Below are 18,124 nucleotides of genomic sequence, written 5' to 3' on the forward strand. Positions count from 1 at the left end.
TCATGCCTTTGCCTCCCATTGGTAGCAATTAAACAGTTCTTAGAATACATTTTAAAACATGAGCAAGGGGCTGGAGAGATGGCTCAGCAGTTAAGAGCACGGACTGCTCTTCCAGAGGACCCAGGTTCAATACTCAGCACCCATGTGGCAGCTCACAACTGTCTGTAACTCTAGTTCCAGGTGATCTGACATCCTTATACAGGCAAAACAATAAATAATTTAAAAAAAGCCAGGTGGTAATGGCTCATGCCTTTAATCCCAGAACTCAGGAGGCACAGGCAGGTGGATCTCTATGAGTTCCAGACCAGCCAGGACTACACACAAAGAAACTCTGTCTTGAAAAAAAAATTAAAACATGAGCAAGGTGTGGGGTGGTATACATTTGTAATCTTAGCACTTGGGAGGTTGAGGCAGGAAGGTCTTGACTTTGAGGCCAGCCTGGGCTGCCTAGCAAGACTCTAGCTTAACAGTCAGATAGACAAACATTGTGACTGAGGAGGACTGGTCCTACAGCCAGCGGGGCTGCCTGTGAGAGGAAGCATCACCTTTTCCTGCAGGTGCAGGTTATTCCTCAGATGTTCCTTGACCTCTTCATCAGTGTCCCTCTGTGGAAAGAGGTTAAATTTTATTCCTAGGGATCACTGTGGAAATGCAAACAAGGGTTCAGGAAGTATAGATGGACAGTGCACAATTTAACTGAGATCTGAGAAGTGAAGGAGACTAACCCCCAAGTTACTGACTCCCAGACAGCTTTACAAGGTGTAGACCTTTCCCTCAACCCCACCCCAGCCCCCAGAGGACCACTCCTTTACAGGCTGAGTACCACCCACTCCCCACAGCCCACACTCTGCACTCAGTCCGCCCACACAGGCAGCTTACACAGCTGTATCGAGATTTTGCAAGAGAGATGAGCTCCTGGTCGCCTGGAGTACACATGTTCAGACCAATGGGCAGCATTTTCTTGAGCGCAGCCACGATGAGGGAGGTCTGGATGGAGTACAAGTCTCCTCGCCTCTTTGTCTTCTTCCGTTCCTGGTCCTGTCCTCCAGACTAGGAGATGATGTTGAAATAAAGAGAAGGGCTCAGTGACTCTCTGAAAGGAACTGCCTCAGCTCAGGGGTAGCTTGCTTCCTTGAGGCCCTGTCCGTACAGGCTGGGCCTTACTACATTTCAAAGAACAGTAGAAAAACAGAAACAAAAAAAGTGTTAAGCAAAAACAAACCAGATGGGCATGAAAGAGTAGCCCAACCCCGAGCCTTCACTTCTGTACATGCACACAAAACCACGGTAGCTAGACACACAGCACAGACCCCCATAGTGCTTGCTTACGCGCTTCTGTACCAAATGGACAACAGTCACAACAAAAGGAATGCTTTTTTTTTTTTTTTTTTTTTTACAACAGGTAAAATAACTCCAACGAAGAACAGCTCCCTACCACTGAAGTACCAGCTAACATGTGGAAGAGCATCTAGCCCGGTACCAGGGGCCTATTTCCAGGGCTGAAGCTGACATTTGACAGCACAGGCCTTCCACATAGCCTCTCCACCCACCCTGGGGGAACGCAAATTCTTACAGGAAAATCTACAGTAGGATTGCTTCAGGATCTGGCTGGAGGAAGGTATAAGAAAAACTATACATGAAATAAAGGGACTCCCTCACCCTATGGGAGTTTTTAATCGGTTTACTTTTAACTTTGCATATTTGCATTTACATGTGTCTCTGGGTGGGTATGCGCACATGAGTGCAGTATCCACAGGGGCCGGAAGAGGGTATCTAGTCCCCTGGAGCTGGAGTTACAGGATGTTGTGAGCTGCCTGAGGTGGGTGCTGGGAACTGAACTGGGGTCCTCTGTGAGAGTGGTACATGGTCTTAACTACTGAGTCCTCACTCCAGCTGGTGAGAGTTTTCTTTTGTTCATGCCATGTCCTTTACAGAGTCCACTCTGCTAAGTGTTAGTGTTTTGTTTTCTGAGTTTTGTTTTTGTTGTGGAAGCAGATGCAGCTTTGTTGTTTTGAAGCAGGTCTCACTATGCAGCCCATGCTGGCCTTGAACTTGTGCCCATCCTGCTTTAGCCTCTCTACTCCCAGGATTACAGGTACAAAATACGTACCTGGTTCTGAGTGGGAAGTGTAAGAGAGAAATCTGACTTGCTTCTCTATGGACAATGGTAGCTCCCGAACAAGCAACTGAAAATACTTAGCACCCATTGCATAGCATGTGGTCGTCTGGGTGGGTTCAGGAGACAGGATGCTACAGCAACCTGCTTTTATGAGGCTATGAGTCGAAGAGCAATGCTAATAACATGGTTCTCTACCTGGTAGACTTGACCTCAGCTGATAAAAGGGAGGGCTTTGTGGCCTGCAATTAGTCAGGGCCCATGGTGAAGGAAAACTGGTTTTGCTTCCAGAGTGTGTCTGCTAAAGGTGCAGTAGCAGTAGTGTAGTTTACAACCACATGCACACAGAGCTCTGTGTCCCTATTATCTCCCCTAGAAGTGGCACTTAGGCCCATTTATGAGACATGCATTTTCTTTTTATTTTTTTATATCTATTTTATTTTACACGTATGAGTGTTCTGCATGTGTGTTTTGTATGTATGTACATTATGTATATGTACCATATGTGTGCCTGGTGCCAAAGAGGTCAGAAGAGGGCATTGGATCCTCTGGATCAGATGCTTGTGAGCCACCATGAGGTGCTAGGAACTAAACCCAGCTTCTCTGGAAGAGTAACAAGTGCTCTTAACCACTGAGCCAACTCCAAAGCCCTGGACATGTGTTTTCTAGAGAAGAGTCAGAATTAATTCTGCCTTTGGACCAATAGCTATGTTCCAATATGTGAAAGAGACTCCTAATGATGAATAACACTCAATTGAAAGTGTGGTTTTCTTCCTGGGGTAGGCAAGCAGCACTTTCAGTTGGTTATATTACCGTTTGGAAATCAGTCTGATGAAAGAGAATTGCAGAGGCATTGATTGTGTCCCCGGGACTCCAAAACCACAAGGGAGCCCCAGGATGCAAGTCAGGAGAGCAGTACCACAACTGAAGAGGAAAGAAGTGATGCCAAGGACCAGAGGCCTCTCACACACCAGGACAGCAGAGTGTGAAGGCTGCTTCACACAAGACACTACACTGCAAGTTCTGGTGCTCACTGAGCCTCGTTGGTTCCCTCTGTGTTCTACCACCAAGTGGGGAATTCCAGCAGCAAAACCCATCTGTCGTCCATCACCTAAACTATCTGTTAAGGATAGAATCTGGCTATATACATATGAACTACATGGTATGATGCATGTGTAAATGTGAACAGTAACACACAGCACATGGGTAAATATGCCAAAATGTAACTGTGGATTTGATATAGAATTTAAGTGATCCCTCAGTTAGCCTCTGGTTAATTTTGCCTGTATCATATTCTAATCATAACCACTACATGTATGACTTCAATATGTCTGAAACATAATTAGTGCATGTCTAGTCCTTAGAACAAGCTTCAAATGGGTTAGGAATGAAAACATGATGCTTAGGGATCTTGAGTTTTTTTGAGGTCACACAATAAAAATGTATCTGAGACATCACCCAGATACAAGTCTATCTTGCCAAGGCTCCATTTTTCTTTTCTGTGAGCTGCATGTAAATTGGCTCTTACATGCCTCCCATTCTCCACCACATACCTTGGGTCAGAGGGTTTGGAACAATAGCATTAGATACTTATTAGTGAACAGAAAGAAAAGAATGTCTACATAAACTTTAGGAACAATTGTCAACTTATTCCATCATGTGTATATTTTATACAAAAACTTAAGGTTATCTGCTGATTTAAAACTTGAGTTCAGTCCCTGGGAGACTCTCCTCTAATCATGGGAGCTTGAATCAGAGGCAGCACATGTACAGTGTGAGAGGGCTGGGGCCACTAACAGAAATTAGAAATGTGAACCTGGTGCCATGGCAGAAGAGTGAAGCTCTGAGGCTCCCAAGCCTGCCGGTCCTCCCTATCTCTGGCAGTATGGTGGCAGCCATACTCAGAGAGAAGGCCTCTGGGGGAAGGGAACAGAAAGAGCAAGGAGACCTCCATTAAAGCAAGGCTTGCCTGACTTTCCCATCCCAAGGGTGGATAAGCCTCCATTCACTCTTGGACAGGCTATTTGTCTTCCCTGGGGACCCACAGATTGGAAAATCCATCTGTACCACCCCCATGGTGACCACAATGTGGAGGGGGACAGAGCCTGGCACCTCTCTCTACTACTAGGACAGAAAAGACACATCATGCATTTGACCTGTACCTTTACTTGCATGGCCTGTGTGGAAAGACAAAGGGAAAGAAAGAAGAAGAAGAGTCAGTCAGTCAAAGCAGGGATCCAAAGCAGCAGGCAGCGTGTCATTCATGGCTTCCTGGGCCCAGCTGCTCAGTCAGCAGAACAGAAACCCAACAGTTCATGGGAGCATAGCATGGAGTCTGAGGGGAGGTTAGGATGTAGGTTAATTTGCCTTAAAGAATTATATATATGTATATCCTCATCAAGCACTTCGGGCCTGGGAGGAAGTTACCTCAGAGACCAGCCTTCCAGAAGGGATGCTCTGTAGATCCCATTCACAATAGCTACTCACAGCAATTCTTTATATCTACAGTGTCTCCTCTTTTACTGCCTTTAGCCACAGGGGGCTGCAGACAATTTGCATGTACCCAAAGACCTCAAGTTTTAATTCCTCCCATCCACCACATTATCCACTCCAGCAGATTAGAGAATCAAGTTAAGGGCAATGCCTTTGCTTCTTCTAAAATGTTTGCATTCATATAGATGAATATATATATATATTCACTTTGGAATCTTTTCAAAAATCTTTAAAACATTTTTATTCAAGTTCATTTATTATATTTGGTGTACAAACCACTAGCCTAATGTGCCATTTTCCCCCATTTTTATTTTTTTTTAATATTTAAATTTTTTTTTTCATATACTGTTTTGATCATATTCTTTCCCCTCTCCCAATTCCTCCCAGATCCCTATCTACCAAACTTTATGTTCTTTCTCTCTCTTAAAAAAAAAAAATCTGAGACCAAAACCAAACCAATCCCCCCTCCCCAAAGTATACATAGAAACCAAACAAAACAAAAACTGGAATCCTTTTTGTGTTTGCTATTTGAAATTGATAAAAATGTATTTAAAAATTACTGGATGGTCTGGGATGCACATAGCTCACTCCAGACTCTGGCTTCCATCCTATGCACTGCAATCGAAGGAGCGAAAGCAGAGCAAACAACAAGGACAACAAAGAGACCTTACTAAACTTTTGGGCTGGGCATGATGATCCACTCCTTTAATGGCAGCACTGGAGGCTGAGGCAGATAAAGAGTTCAAGGACAGCTTGTACTGTGGGATAGACTCTGAGGTCAGCCCAGACTATGTAGTAAGACTCTGTCTCTAAACAGAGTGAGGGGTGGAGAAAGAAATAAAGAGAGAGGGGGCCGGGTGTTACTGGGGGTAGTGTAGGACTGTCCAGAGTGACTTGGGATCACTCTACAACTTAAATAACAGAGCCTCTCCCTTCTTACAATGCACCTTTTAAACACACTTTAAGTCAAAGGTCCTTATATCATGAAGGCTATATCTTTACTCTTCACATATTGCTCAGATTAATTACCTCATGGTAATTCCCAAATTCTGGTTCATATGCCCTCAAAACAACTCCACTTATCCACTCTTTGGTCATAAACTACAGCAGCACTTTATGATCAAACAAGTGACTTTCTGTCTAGACCTTAAGGGGGAAAAAAAACAAGCCAGACTTTGCAGTCTTCATGTTTTTCTGAGATGTGAGGTTTTATGAAGATACATTGCCTGGTGTTGTCTGTGGCCAATATAGCGCAGGGGACTCACATCAGGCTCTGATCAAAGGCAGACCTGCACTGTGGGAAGTCCTTATACCATCTAGAGGGTAAGTGAAGTTAATGTGAGTCAATTCAACATGAGATGGTAGAGGAAAAAAGAATTTCTAGAAATCAATCTGAGACACAGGGGTTGGGGGTGCGGGTGGACGGGGAGAAAGGGAGGCACATGGAGGGAGGATCAAGCTCACGGGAAAAGTGGATGGATAGGAGGGAAGGGACAGACAGTAGAGGGGGAGGGAGGGAAGAAGGGAGGGAAGGAGGGAGAGAGAGAGAGAGAGGTTGAGGATGGGAGGGAGGAGGCAGGGAGGGAGGGAGGGAGGAGGCAGGGAGGGAGGGAGGGAGGAGGCAGGGAGGGAGGGAGGGAGGGAGGAGGCAGGGATGGAGGGAGGGAGGAGGCAGGGAGGGAGGGAGGGAGGAGGCAGGGATGGAGGGAGGGAGGAGGCAGGGATGGAGGGAGGGAGGAGGCAGGGATGGAGGGAGGGAGGAGGCAGGGAGGGAGGGAGGGAGGAGGCAGGGAGGGAGGGAGGGAGGAGGCAGGGATGGAGGGAGGGAGGAGGCAGGGAGGGAGGGAGGGAGGAGGCAGGGACGGAGGGAGGGAGGGAGAGAACATGAGTGTATGAATGTGAGATACTTCAAAAGTGTAAGAACAAAGAAAATAAAAGAGAAAGGATGCAGAGTGAGGAAGTAAAAGAGAATAATGTATATGTCTATGTGTGCGTATCTGTATGTGTGTATACGTGTGTGTGTGTGTGTGTGTGTGTGTGTGCACTTGAGCACATTGAGCAAAAGTCACATGATTTTGTACTCTCTTAAAACATTCAAATATACCTTATTAGACAATTCCTGTCCTTTTTCAACTCACTATGAACACATCCCAATTCATGTATCTCAATGGTGCATTTTAGTGTTTACAAAATTGGTCAAGGGCTGGCTTAACATTTCTTTGGCTAAATGCATTCTAACTTACCATTCCCCTCCGAGGAAGCTGCTGCCATATGGCCAGAAAACAAAGTACATTTAAAAACCAAACCAAACCAAAAATACTTGCTCAGCTAGTCACAATAGCTTAACGTATATTCACAAACCAGTGCTTTATAGACAAAATATACAATGAGCTTTCAAGGAAGAAATGTGTGTGAGCTGCCAGCAAAATAACATGTCTTTGAAAGGATCTTCAGTTAATCAGGTGGGAACAGTGTGGCCCACTGTATATTTCTTGTGCTTCCTTGCCATCAGGCATGGCTTATGCAGTGCATGACATGCAGCATTCACAGACAGATACCTCCACCGAGACTGCCATATGCACCAAAGGCAACTTCATTTATACAACACCAGAATGCAACTGAGAACAGAGACAAATGCAAGCACAGGTAACAGGTGCCCATTCCGATCAGGTAGCAGAGAATGTCTGATTGAACAGAAGCAAGGGCAAGAGGAATTCAATACACTGATATGGAAGAAAGTACCTTCCCTGGCTTTCCATATGTAGTTCTCTATCCTCAGATACCAAAAATAGCTATTTATTGGAGGCAATGTTTCTGCTTTAGTGCATTTATCAAATGATATTCTGACAGATGCTCATGAAAACTGAATTTTAACCAGAGTCTCTTGGTAGAACTTAGAAAAGTCAGGTAGTAAACTCAACCCCATTACAAATTGGAAAGGGGGACTCTGAGGATTTAAGTGAATGAAACAAAGCCTAAAGGAAAGATACCCATGTTTCAAACATAACCATTCTGACCAGGAAAATGCCCCCCTTTCCTTTTTCAGCATTGGGAATGAGCCAAGCAAATGCCCCCTTTCCTCATTAGCACCATGAATAAAAGAATGTTGTGTTAGTTTGTTAGTGGGTGAATTGAGTTGTGAAATGGGTTTTCGTTGACTCATTCATTTATAAACTAAAGGACCTTGAAGATCTATTCATCGCCCGAGGGCTGAGATGGCTTTCCCCATTCGTACTCATCAGGGATCCAAATCCTTGCATCAGGTTGTCATGGATGCTAGCTGGGTCAGTTTTGAGCCAGGGGATCTACCCAATGCATGGTGTCTGTTTGGGACTTACTGACTTTCTGTAAGATGTCTGGGTTTAAAGGGCAGCTTGTGATGGCTACAAGACCCTGCAAAGCTAAGCTGGCATTGTAGGAAGCTGGGAAACCTGGGCTTGTATTCCTCAAGTGAACAGCTGTTTCTATCAACAAGTGAATGCAAGGAGGATTGTGGAAAATCAGATAAGTGTACCTAAAGCACCAAAGGAGATACCATAAGATGCTTTTGCAGCCAAGAGTCTCCTCAAATAAAATCTCTCTACTTTGTATATGAAAAATTTTCAATGTCAACTTTATTAGGCAGCATATGTGAAAAGTGTGCTCTGGTGTATACTAGAGAGTAGATTGTAAACTCTACAGTCAGGTTTTGGATACTGGAAGAGTGCTAGTGTTAAGACAGATGAAAGACAGAAGAGGCAGTGCACAGTAGCTGCAGCTGATGGGAGCCAGCTGCCCCATTTAGTACAGCCCCAGGCACTCAAATTTTCATTGTGGTATCATAATAGCCTCTTTCTTGCAGTGCGAAGACATGGGTCATCTGTCTGAAATGGTTACTAGAGGGATGTTCAAGGTCTTCATTTACAAGCCCATGAGTCCCGTCTTGCTAGATCCACCTTTCACTTCTGAGGGGTCCCATGCACATTTCACCTTCGTGTTCCTCACAGGCAGTACCGCCATCCATGAGGGCTGTCTCTCAGCTACTACCGGTGGCTGACACTTGAAATAGAAGCCAAACCTCACAGAGCCACCAGTGAGCCACAATGCCAGGAAGAAGACATCACAGTCAAGAAGGCTTGGCTTTTGTATGTGCAACTGAAGAAGCATGGCTGTCTCTCTCCAGTCAAGGCAATGAAGCTTCATTGTACAGAGCTGACTGAGGAGGAGATGCAAGTCCACTTTGTCCCCTTCTGTATCACAGTTCCCTCCTCTAGGTTAGCTTTTCCCACCCCGGACAGTAGAATGACATGCCCTCTTTCAAACATCTCCTGCAAGGAGATGGACAGATGTTTGACTTTCTGAGTGAAAAATGTCATGGAAAATGAACACAGGCATTAAGAGGTCAGCACATCTGGAATAAAACAGATGTTAGTGTTCCAAACAGAAAGAAAACATGATGCCCGGGTGTGTGCTGTGGAGGTGTGAAGGCAAGGTCATTTCCTCCCAGGCCATCAGAAGATGGCTTCGCACATCTGCACTTTTGGAGTGTGGCTGTACTGGATGCACTTTTTTTTTTTTTTTTTAAAACCATTCATAGCAGCGTCTGTTTGGAGACCTCTCAAATGCCTTGGGCAAGTCTTGAGACTTCAATTTTCTGATATACAAGCATCTCTTTTTTCATAAAACATGATAACTACACTTATGTGACACGAGCTTCTTCTGGCACATTCTAAAGAAACAGCAGTAGAGGTTGCTGGGACCCAATCTGGATGTGCCACAAAGCCCCACAGAATATGAACTAGACCCACGAGGTCAAGGTTAGAGCATCCCTGAGAAGGAATTCTGAGGACTTACTTTTGACATCTTGCTTTTGCTGTCTCCGGTTAAAAATGCCAAGTTATTAATTTCATTTTGAATCACAAAGTTTTGCTCTTCCCTCTTGAAGTTCTAAAGCAGAGCAAGGTAGAGGAAGATTGAAAAAAAAAGTAAGCATTAAAAGGAAGATTTTCTGGATCTATACTTGCCCAAAAGATTCATAATTCAGAGCCCAGTGTGTCCTTACATGAGATTTACACCACAGAATGAAGACCTCAGCCACCATGCGGAAGAGCTGGTCAGAGTCCATCCCTGGACTTTTGAGCCAGTTAGATCTGCATTGAGAAGCAAAGGAACAGGTGCAGGAAATCAGCAGTGATTACAAGCATACCCCACAAATAAAGGCAGTATATATTCAGTCAGGGAAAACTGCATTACCATACAAAGACAATAATCCTTATACATTAAGGTACAGGTTCAGAACTGGAACAAGTATTATTTGCACTTTTATCAAAGTTTTCAAGAATTGAGGCAAACACAAAATGTCTGACATTAACATTCCAAAACTGTCACCTTTGCTTTGTTTCTTGTGTAAATGGATGGCTAAACTGTAAGTTTAGAGACAAACCATACCAGAGGCCTTACTGCAGAGAGATTTAATGGATAAGCCTAGCAAACCTATGAAAACACTGGTCACTATGACATCCAGTCCTGCTCTTGGCTTTTGTCATTGGAAAACCTCTGAAAATCTGAACCTCATAAACATGTCATGCCCTACACCTCTTACTCTGAAATCCAGATCTTTGAATGAAGGATTTAAAACAATTTAAATTGTGTGTGTATGTGTGCGTGTTGGGGGTGCTTTTGAATTCATGTGCTTGCAGATATCAAAAGAGGGCATCAGATCTCCTGGAACTGTAATTACAGGTGATTGTAAACTGCCACAATGTGGATGCCGGGAACTGAACTCAGTCCTCTGTGGGATCAGTATTTGATCTTAACCACTGAGCCATTTCTCCAGTCCCTTGAAGCTAGGTTTCTGAATGAAAGAAAAAAAATTGTCTATCATTTAAACTGTCTTAGCAGAAATCATATATCTTTCTGTGTAGTGGTTGTGGTGGTGTGGGGGTGTGGGGGTGTGTGGTGTGTGGTGTGTGGTGTGTGGTTGTGGTGGTGTGGGGGTGTGGTGTGTGGTGTGGTAGTGTGGTGGTGTGTGGTGTGGGGGTGTGGTGGTGTGTGGTGTGTGGTGTGGGGTTGTGGTGGTGTGGGGGTGTGATGTGGGGTTGTGGTGGTGTGGGGGTGTGGTGTGGTGGTGTGGTGGTGTGTGGTTGTGATGGTGTGGTGGGGTGGGGGTGTGGTGTGGGGTTGTGGTGGTGTGGTGGTGTGGTGGTGTGTGGTGTGGGGTTGTGGTGGTGTAGTGGTGTGGTGGTGTGTGGTGTGGTGGTGTGTGGTGTGGTGGTGTGTGGTTGTGGTGGTGTAGTGGTGTGGTGGTGTGTGGTTGTGGTGGTGTGTGGTGTGGTGGTGTGGTGTGTGGTGTGTGGTGTGTGGTGTGGGGTTGTGGTGGTGTGGTGGTGTGGGGGTGTGGTGTGGGGTTGTGGTGGTGTGGTGGTGTGTGGTGTGTGGTGTGGGGTTGTGGTGGTGTGGTGGTGTGGGGGTGTGTGGTGTGGTGGTGTGTGGTGTGTGGTTGTGGTGGTGTGGTGGTGTGGTGGTGTGTGGTGTGGTAGTGTGGTGGTGTGTGGTTGTGGTGGTGTAGTGGTGTGGTGGTGTGTGGTGTGGGGGTGTGTGGTGTGGTGGTGTGTGGTTGTGGGGGTAAGGTGGTGTGGTGGTGGGGGTCAGGTGAGGGGCATGTGTTCATGTGTAGAGGTCAGGAGAATAACCTCAGGTGTCGTTCCTCTGATACCATCTCTTACTGTCCTGGAACTCACTAAGTTGGCTTGGGTGGCTAGCCACAAAAGGTCCAAAGAGCTGCCTATCTCTGAATGCCTTTAAATAAAACAAAATAGAAAACAAACTCCAAAACCAACAAAACAAAAATCCTGCAGCTTATGGGGATCATGCCTATAGGCAAGAACTTTACTAACTAAGCTGTTTCTCCCAGAACCAAATGTCCTTTCTAACCTCTTCAATGGCTTGGGCATTCTTTATAAATATACATTAGTTTGGTTTTTTTAACTAGGTTGGGTTAAGACATACAAACATAAGAGTGACAAGAAGGTCAAATTAAGTCAAACTCAGTCATTTTCTCTAAGTTGTCTTGCTCTTGGGTATCATACATATTTGAACTAAGCTTTAGTTAAAAAAGACAAGATAAATTGCTATTTCCAAATATCTGCACAGAACGATTTAAGAACCTACACCAACAAAGCAACTAAATAAACAGAATATTGCTCTTCTACTCGACACTTTCATATCAAACATGGAACTTTCTTCTTCTCATTAACCAAACTACTCTGCTTTCTAGACATCAACCCACCAATTCAACCATGACATTGTCTGGAGTTAGTAAATGCCTCACATATTAAAAGCTCAGCCCCACAGGATTGGTCCCCACTTCACACACTAGCCTCAGAATGGCTGTAAATCGGGGGTTTTGACAATTCTCTGGTTTCATAATTAACAAGAAGAGCTCTTCGCTTGGGAAGTCACTTTCCTTGTTATTAATAGTTTATCATAAATATAATTGAAAAACATGACAGACATAGGACAAGATATTATGAATGAAAATTCCTGAAAAGAATCTGTCTTGCTGTGAACAAAACTGCTGGAAGGAGTTTCTGTGTCTGCAGAGACTGATTGACCAACTGGAATTCAGTACTGTGAAGAGATTGTTTGTAGGTTCAGAGGCTAATTACTTTATCTTATTCTAGTTTCATCCTTCTGGAACAGCCATTCCTTGCCCCACTCTGTATCTGAATTAACACCTCATGACAATAGATTTAAAAAAACCAACCCTTAGACTCAATTAACTTATCAGAACGTTGGCTTCTGCCAACCCAAGAGCTAGGAATGTCATCAGATAGCATCTTGGGCTTATAAAATAGCTCTCCCATCTCATTGCATGTGCCTCAATTCAGAGTGTCTCCAAACTCCAGAGTTTAGGGTTTTATTTCATAGTGCTATAGTTCAGAGGTCCACCTGACATACTGGAAAGATGTGTCAACTGAGCAATTGCTTCTTTCAGACTAGCCTGTGAGCATGTCTGTAGGCCTATGTGATATAGACAGGCCCAGTCCACTGTGGAAAGTCCCATCCCTAGCCTGGTGGGCCTGGGCTATATAAGAAAGGTAGCCAAGCAAACCAGGGAGAGTAAGCTTGTAAGCAGCCTTCCTTCATGGTTTCTGCTTCAAGCGCCTTTTGCTGTAGTGTTTGCCCTCATCTCTCAATGATGGACTATAACTTATCAGCTGAAACAAACCCTTTCTTCCCCTTTGTTATTTTTGGCCATAGTGTTTATCACAGTAACAGGAAGCAAACTAGAACACATAGGCATGGCTCGTTAAATCACCAGCTTTGGTGATTAACTCAGTCTCTAGCTCCTTTCTTCTGGAGAGGTCAAGAAGTTAGAGGGCAGGCTGAAATTTCCAAACATCTAATCATGTGGTTGATTCTTCATGAATGCGAACTCAAATATGGTGGAATGAGGGTTATTGTGAATAACAAAAGACAATCCTATAACTCAGACAATACCAAGGGTTTTAAGAGCTCTGTTCCAGTAATCTGCATGCCAGACTTACATTTATTTGTTATAAAAATTTCTTTTATTGTGGAGATTATAATATAATTACATCATTTCTTCTTCCTTTTCCTTCCTCCAAGCCCTTCTATATATCGCTCCTTGCTCTCTTTCAAAGTCATGGCTTCTTTTTTCACTAATTGTTTTCACTTGCATGTAAGTATCCACACACACACACACACACACACACTATATATATATATATATATATATATATATCTCCTGCTGAATAAAACCTACTCAGTCTATATACTATATGTGTGTTTTTAGGACTGACCATTTGATATTAGATAACCAGTTGGTGTGCTCTTCCCTGAAGATGGTCATTATTAAAATATAACTATAATAAAGAAGTTAAATTAGATGGCTTTCTTAGAATAAACAGTTGATTGCTGGTGTTGGTGCATGTCTTTAATTCCAGCACTTGGGAGGCAGAGGAAGGCAGATCTCTTTGAATTCAATCCCAACCTGGTCTACATAGTGAGTTCCTGGCCAATAGTGCTACATAATGTGGCCTTTTCTAAAAACATAGAGGAAAAAAGAAAGAAAGAAAAAATAAACGGCTGGTTCTCACAGATGATCTGAAAAACTTGCTGTCCCTTGTCCCATATAGATTATTATGGAGCTGAGGCGACAGCTCAGCAAGTAAAGTATGCAGCATATAAGTGGAAGATCCAAGTTTGAATCCCTAAAGCTCATGTAAAGCCAGGCTTGGTAGCACACATCTGTAATCTCAATACTCTTACAGCGATATAGGATACAAAGTCAGGAGAATCCCTTGAAGCTCATGGGCTAGCTAGCCTGGTGTAGTGTCAGGCAAATAACAAAGGGACCCTGTCTTAATGTGGGAGGTAGGGATGAATACCTGTGACCTCCATACATGTTCCTGCACTCACATATACAAAGGTGAACACATGTCATACACATATACACAAACAAAGCCAGTTCTGGGAAATTTGAGTGATGTTCCTAGGCATCCTGATAGTCGTGCCCACTCATGGAGAGCTCCATGCTAGGCAAGGAAGGGAAACATTCTAGAGGTCAAATCACTTTTAGACTCCATTCCTTCTCATCTCCTGTGAGCCTCTGCTCTGGGCTCCGGCCTCAAGAACATTATTATTGAACCACTCTTGTTTCAAATTCAACTGGCATTTTCTTCATTTAATAGACACTACAAGTTGCATGCCTAGCACCCATCCTCCTTTTTCTTCTATACAACAAGATCTTCCTTTGTTCAGAGTGTCATCCTGTCCCACTAAGTATCATGCTACTCCACACCCCTTAACCTATATCCAGGAACTGATCAATGAGATCAAAGTGCAGACTGAAGAAAAACTTCCTGGAACAGTTCCCTAAGAAGAGTGTCTTTTTGCCTTTGCCTGTGACATTTGCTTTAATCCTTTCTGATTAGAGTGAAAACCCAAAGTCTGGAACTATAATTGCCATATTAAAACATAAAATAACTTTGGAGATGGAAGGCAATGGGAAAGATACAAAGACAAAGGTGTAAGGTTCCACAATGAATAATCATACCGGCCATACACTATCTTTGGATTTCTTTTATGTATGAAAGACTTCTCATCTCTTTAAGCTGTATAGTCACTCCATTACCTGCAGCCCAAATGCAATTCAAGTTTGAGGTTTGAGACTGATAAGCTCTTTGATTTCCTTTACATTGATTTTTCCCCCCAGAATCCATTTCCAAGGTTACATTTCTCGCTTTATCAGAACCACCAGCTGTTCATTCCTTGGTGTTTTGGGTTTAAATGCACTTTATGCATTTGTACTGTGGCTTAAGTGGGAAGAGGCAAGGGTCGTATCCTAATCTGCCAAGGAAAGGTACATCCACAGGGATGGTCAGTAAGCAAGAGTGGCAAGAACAAGACCTTAGCTACCGTTTCCTGGTGGAAGGAAGAGCATTCTCTTTGCCTTCATGTTGGGATGAAGCTTGAGGTATAGGAATTTAGCTTTTCTCACTCCTCTTCTGAAATGCAAATCTTTACTTGTCTCTAGTAAAGCTCTTCCCTTGATCCAGACTGATGAATACAAAGAACATTCCGTTAAGTGTTTTCTCCCAGGCATACAAGCTCTCTGCAACTCTCCCTCAAGCCAGACCAAGATGCTATTTGCAGGAGAAAATACTTTGCTTTCATGTGTATTGCTCAGATTCACTCTGTTCAGAGGGATGCTTCTCTTCTTCCTGCCCCATGTTTTCAGAGGATTCGGCATCTAATTCACTTGATCCCTGTGGAGATCATTACTTAGCCTGTGGGTCTTTTATTATCTGCACTGGTTGCTGCCAAAAGGCAGCCATGACATGCTAGGTTCCTGGTAAGGGGAGATTCAGTTTGGAGGTTGTGAGTTGGGACTTGTCCATGTAAGATGGCGAGGAAAGCCACCCAAGCAGCAGAAATAACTGAGTACGTTAACAGAGAAAACAAGAAGCGTTGAGAATAGAATCTTAACAAGCTGAGGATGGTGCCCCAAGGTTCCAACTGTGATGCCAGGAGAGGAGGTAGCTCAGATGAGGAGTTGCAGACAGAGAAGACATACTTTGTTCACACTGGGTGAAGGCTGCTATACAGACTGCTAGGCATCCAGATGCTGGCAGGCACCCAGTACACATGTGCATACATATAGACTGGTACACAGGTCATACAGAAGTAGGCTCACATGCCTGCAGATAGGCACATTCTGGCTGGCTGGTGAAGGTAAAGTCTTTGGTTTTGACCTCAAGGCCATATTTATAAAGAACCTACACAAAAGTGGCATTTTGCCAGAAATAGTTACATAATACATCCCATCACTACACACTTTTGTGTTCTCTGGACATCTGGTGTCCATCTTTTTGTGTTAGAGGACATATAGCCCCATAGATGTCCAGTGTTAGCCATTTTGGCCCATGCTGGGAATCCATGTCTTGCCATGTTGTCTAAACATAAACTGGTAATTATGACTAATTATGACCCTCCATTCCCAACAGTTGTACACTTATAATCCCAGCACTGAGGATTATATCCACAGTCAGCCATCAGAACTGCTAAGAGTAGTCAAGACTAGACTGGGTTACATAAGCAAGGCCTTGTCTCCAACTCCATGTGCCCCCAAACAGGATAGAATAGAATCTTGAGCAATGGCAAGAGTAAGGAGACTTAAACTTACATTTTAAAAATGAAAGGTTCTCAAGTTTTGAAAGCTACCGAGGTTGTGCTCTTGGGTTCAGGGTCAGGTTGTCTGAGGTGAGGGGGGCTTCTCTCAGTGCTACTGCAAGCCTTCCCTCCACACAGGGTCCGGTCTGAGATGGCCACCACACAAGGTTTGCTTTGATAGCTTCAGAGATATTTTTTAACCAAAATCATGTGACCAAATCCATGGTTCTACGTGTTTCTGTTTCTCAGAAAGGAGGCAGAAGACTAGTCTGCCCTTTTAGAGTCTTGTTGAATCTGTCTTGACTTCTGTCTGTAGGCAAGAGGAGGTGGGGGGTTGATGTTCCCTGATCTGCTCACAACACACCCAGGGTTCTTTTGTATCCTGCCAGCTTCAGGTTCAACACCGACCAGTGAAAACTTCTTTTCAGAAGGTTTAAACACCATCCCACAGGGATGTGGGAAGTACAAAGGCTTAATACAATGAAGAAAAACAGAGAAGAAGAAAGGTCATGGAGTTTCTTCAACATTTTAAAGTGCTGCCATATGAAAGATTGATTTTCTCTGGCTTTAGAGAGCAAAGTTAGAGCCTATGGGTAAGAGCTACAAGCTGAGCTGAAGATAGTTTAAAACAGGGATGGGACTCTGTGCAAAGCAAGATTGTTTCTGTTCGCCGCTCCTTCCCCTCACTGGGCTAAGCAAACAATACAGGGTATCCTGGTCAGGAGAAGGGAAGAGATATTTATCCATCCAGGTGGGGGACACATGAGGTGACGACAGTGTCTCTGCCAACTCCTCCACTCCATCATTCCAAGCAAGGTGGTTCTTTGGGATGAAGAAAGTACTAGTGGGATCTAAAGTCTGTACTGCTCGCTGCTCTCCACTCTACTGAAAACCCCAGGGACAGATTTTGGCCAAGTGGGTTTATTCAAGGCTGACCCTAAGGAAAAAGACAACAACTTCCCTCTCTCAGATCTCTAACCACAGTGAGACAATGGGCAAAAAATCTCAGGATAGAGCAAGTCTTGTCTTTTTCATTCTTGAGGTCTTCTGGTCTCCAAGTTCTGGGCCTGCCAAGCATGCACTTGTTCTCAGATAAACTATTTCCCATAGACACAAGGAAAGGAAGGAGCAGCCTTTGACTGGGGAAAAGATTGTAGGAGGGACAAAGGTGAAAAGAGATTCAGGAAAGGTTAGAAGAGGAGGCGAAAATAAGCCTTACTCTATGACCCGCAACCCCAACTGTCCTCCTGCACTCCTATAAATGCATTAATAATAAACTCAGTCACCAATAATGTGCTGGTGTCGAATTAAGGGCAAAAATCAAAGTGCTTCCTCTTGGTATCACTTGACTAGAAGCAAGCCCAGATTTGAATTCTCTGTGTCAGTCTCCCCCTGTCTTCTTTCCTCCATCCTGTCTGCCTATTTTATGAGTCTGAATCTACACCTGTCTGAAGGCTGTCTTGCGAAATTGTCCCTGTGTCTGTCTTTAACAAAGAGCTTTGTTCTCTCTTTTATTGAACAGCACAGAAAATACCACCTGGGGAAGGAATGAGGGATACTTTACAGAAAGCTTTACTGGAGTTTTATAAACGATTAAGTCACAGACTCTAATTGACCCAGATAACAAAACAAACATTATCAAGCAGTATCTGACTGCTTTGTTCAACATTTATGGTGGCTGTCTATTTTATGACTGCTTTCCACTCATATTTGCTGTTTTCAGCAAATGATTATCGTAATACATGTTCAAACATACATGCATTACTCCAAGATCAGGGGCATGAGAGACTACTTAAGATTACAGCTATGCATTAATTTAGGCTGTATGAGAAATTGCAT

At 43.9% G+C, this 18,124-nt stretch overlaps 1 protein-coding gene across 1 annotated transcript in view; it reads right to left on the reverse strand.

Moving 5' to 3' along the window:
- Ryr3 (ryanodine receptor 3) overlaps positions 1-18,124 on the reverse strand; it is a 521,956-nt gene that overhangs the window by 48,925 nt on the left and 454,907 nt on the right. The window contains 6 exon segments of the mRNA XM_036183838.1: positions 546-605; positions 880-1,050; positions 4,279-4,293; positions 6,853-6,873; positions 9,443-9,535; positions 9,651-9,738. Coding sequence (XP_036039731.1) covers positions 546-605; positions 880-1,050; positions 4,279-4,293; positions 6,853-6,873; positions 9,443-9,535; positions 9,651-9,738 — 448 coding nt within the window.

Source organism: Onychomys torridus, chromosome 4, assembly GCF_903995425.1.
Source record: "Onychomys torridus chromosome 4, mOncTor1.1, whole genome shotgun sequence".
NCBI classification, from domain to species: domain Eukaryota; kingdom Metazoa; phylum Chordata; class Mammalia; order Rodentia; family Cricetidae; genus Onychomys; species Onychomys torridus.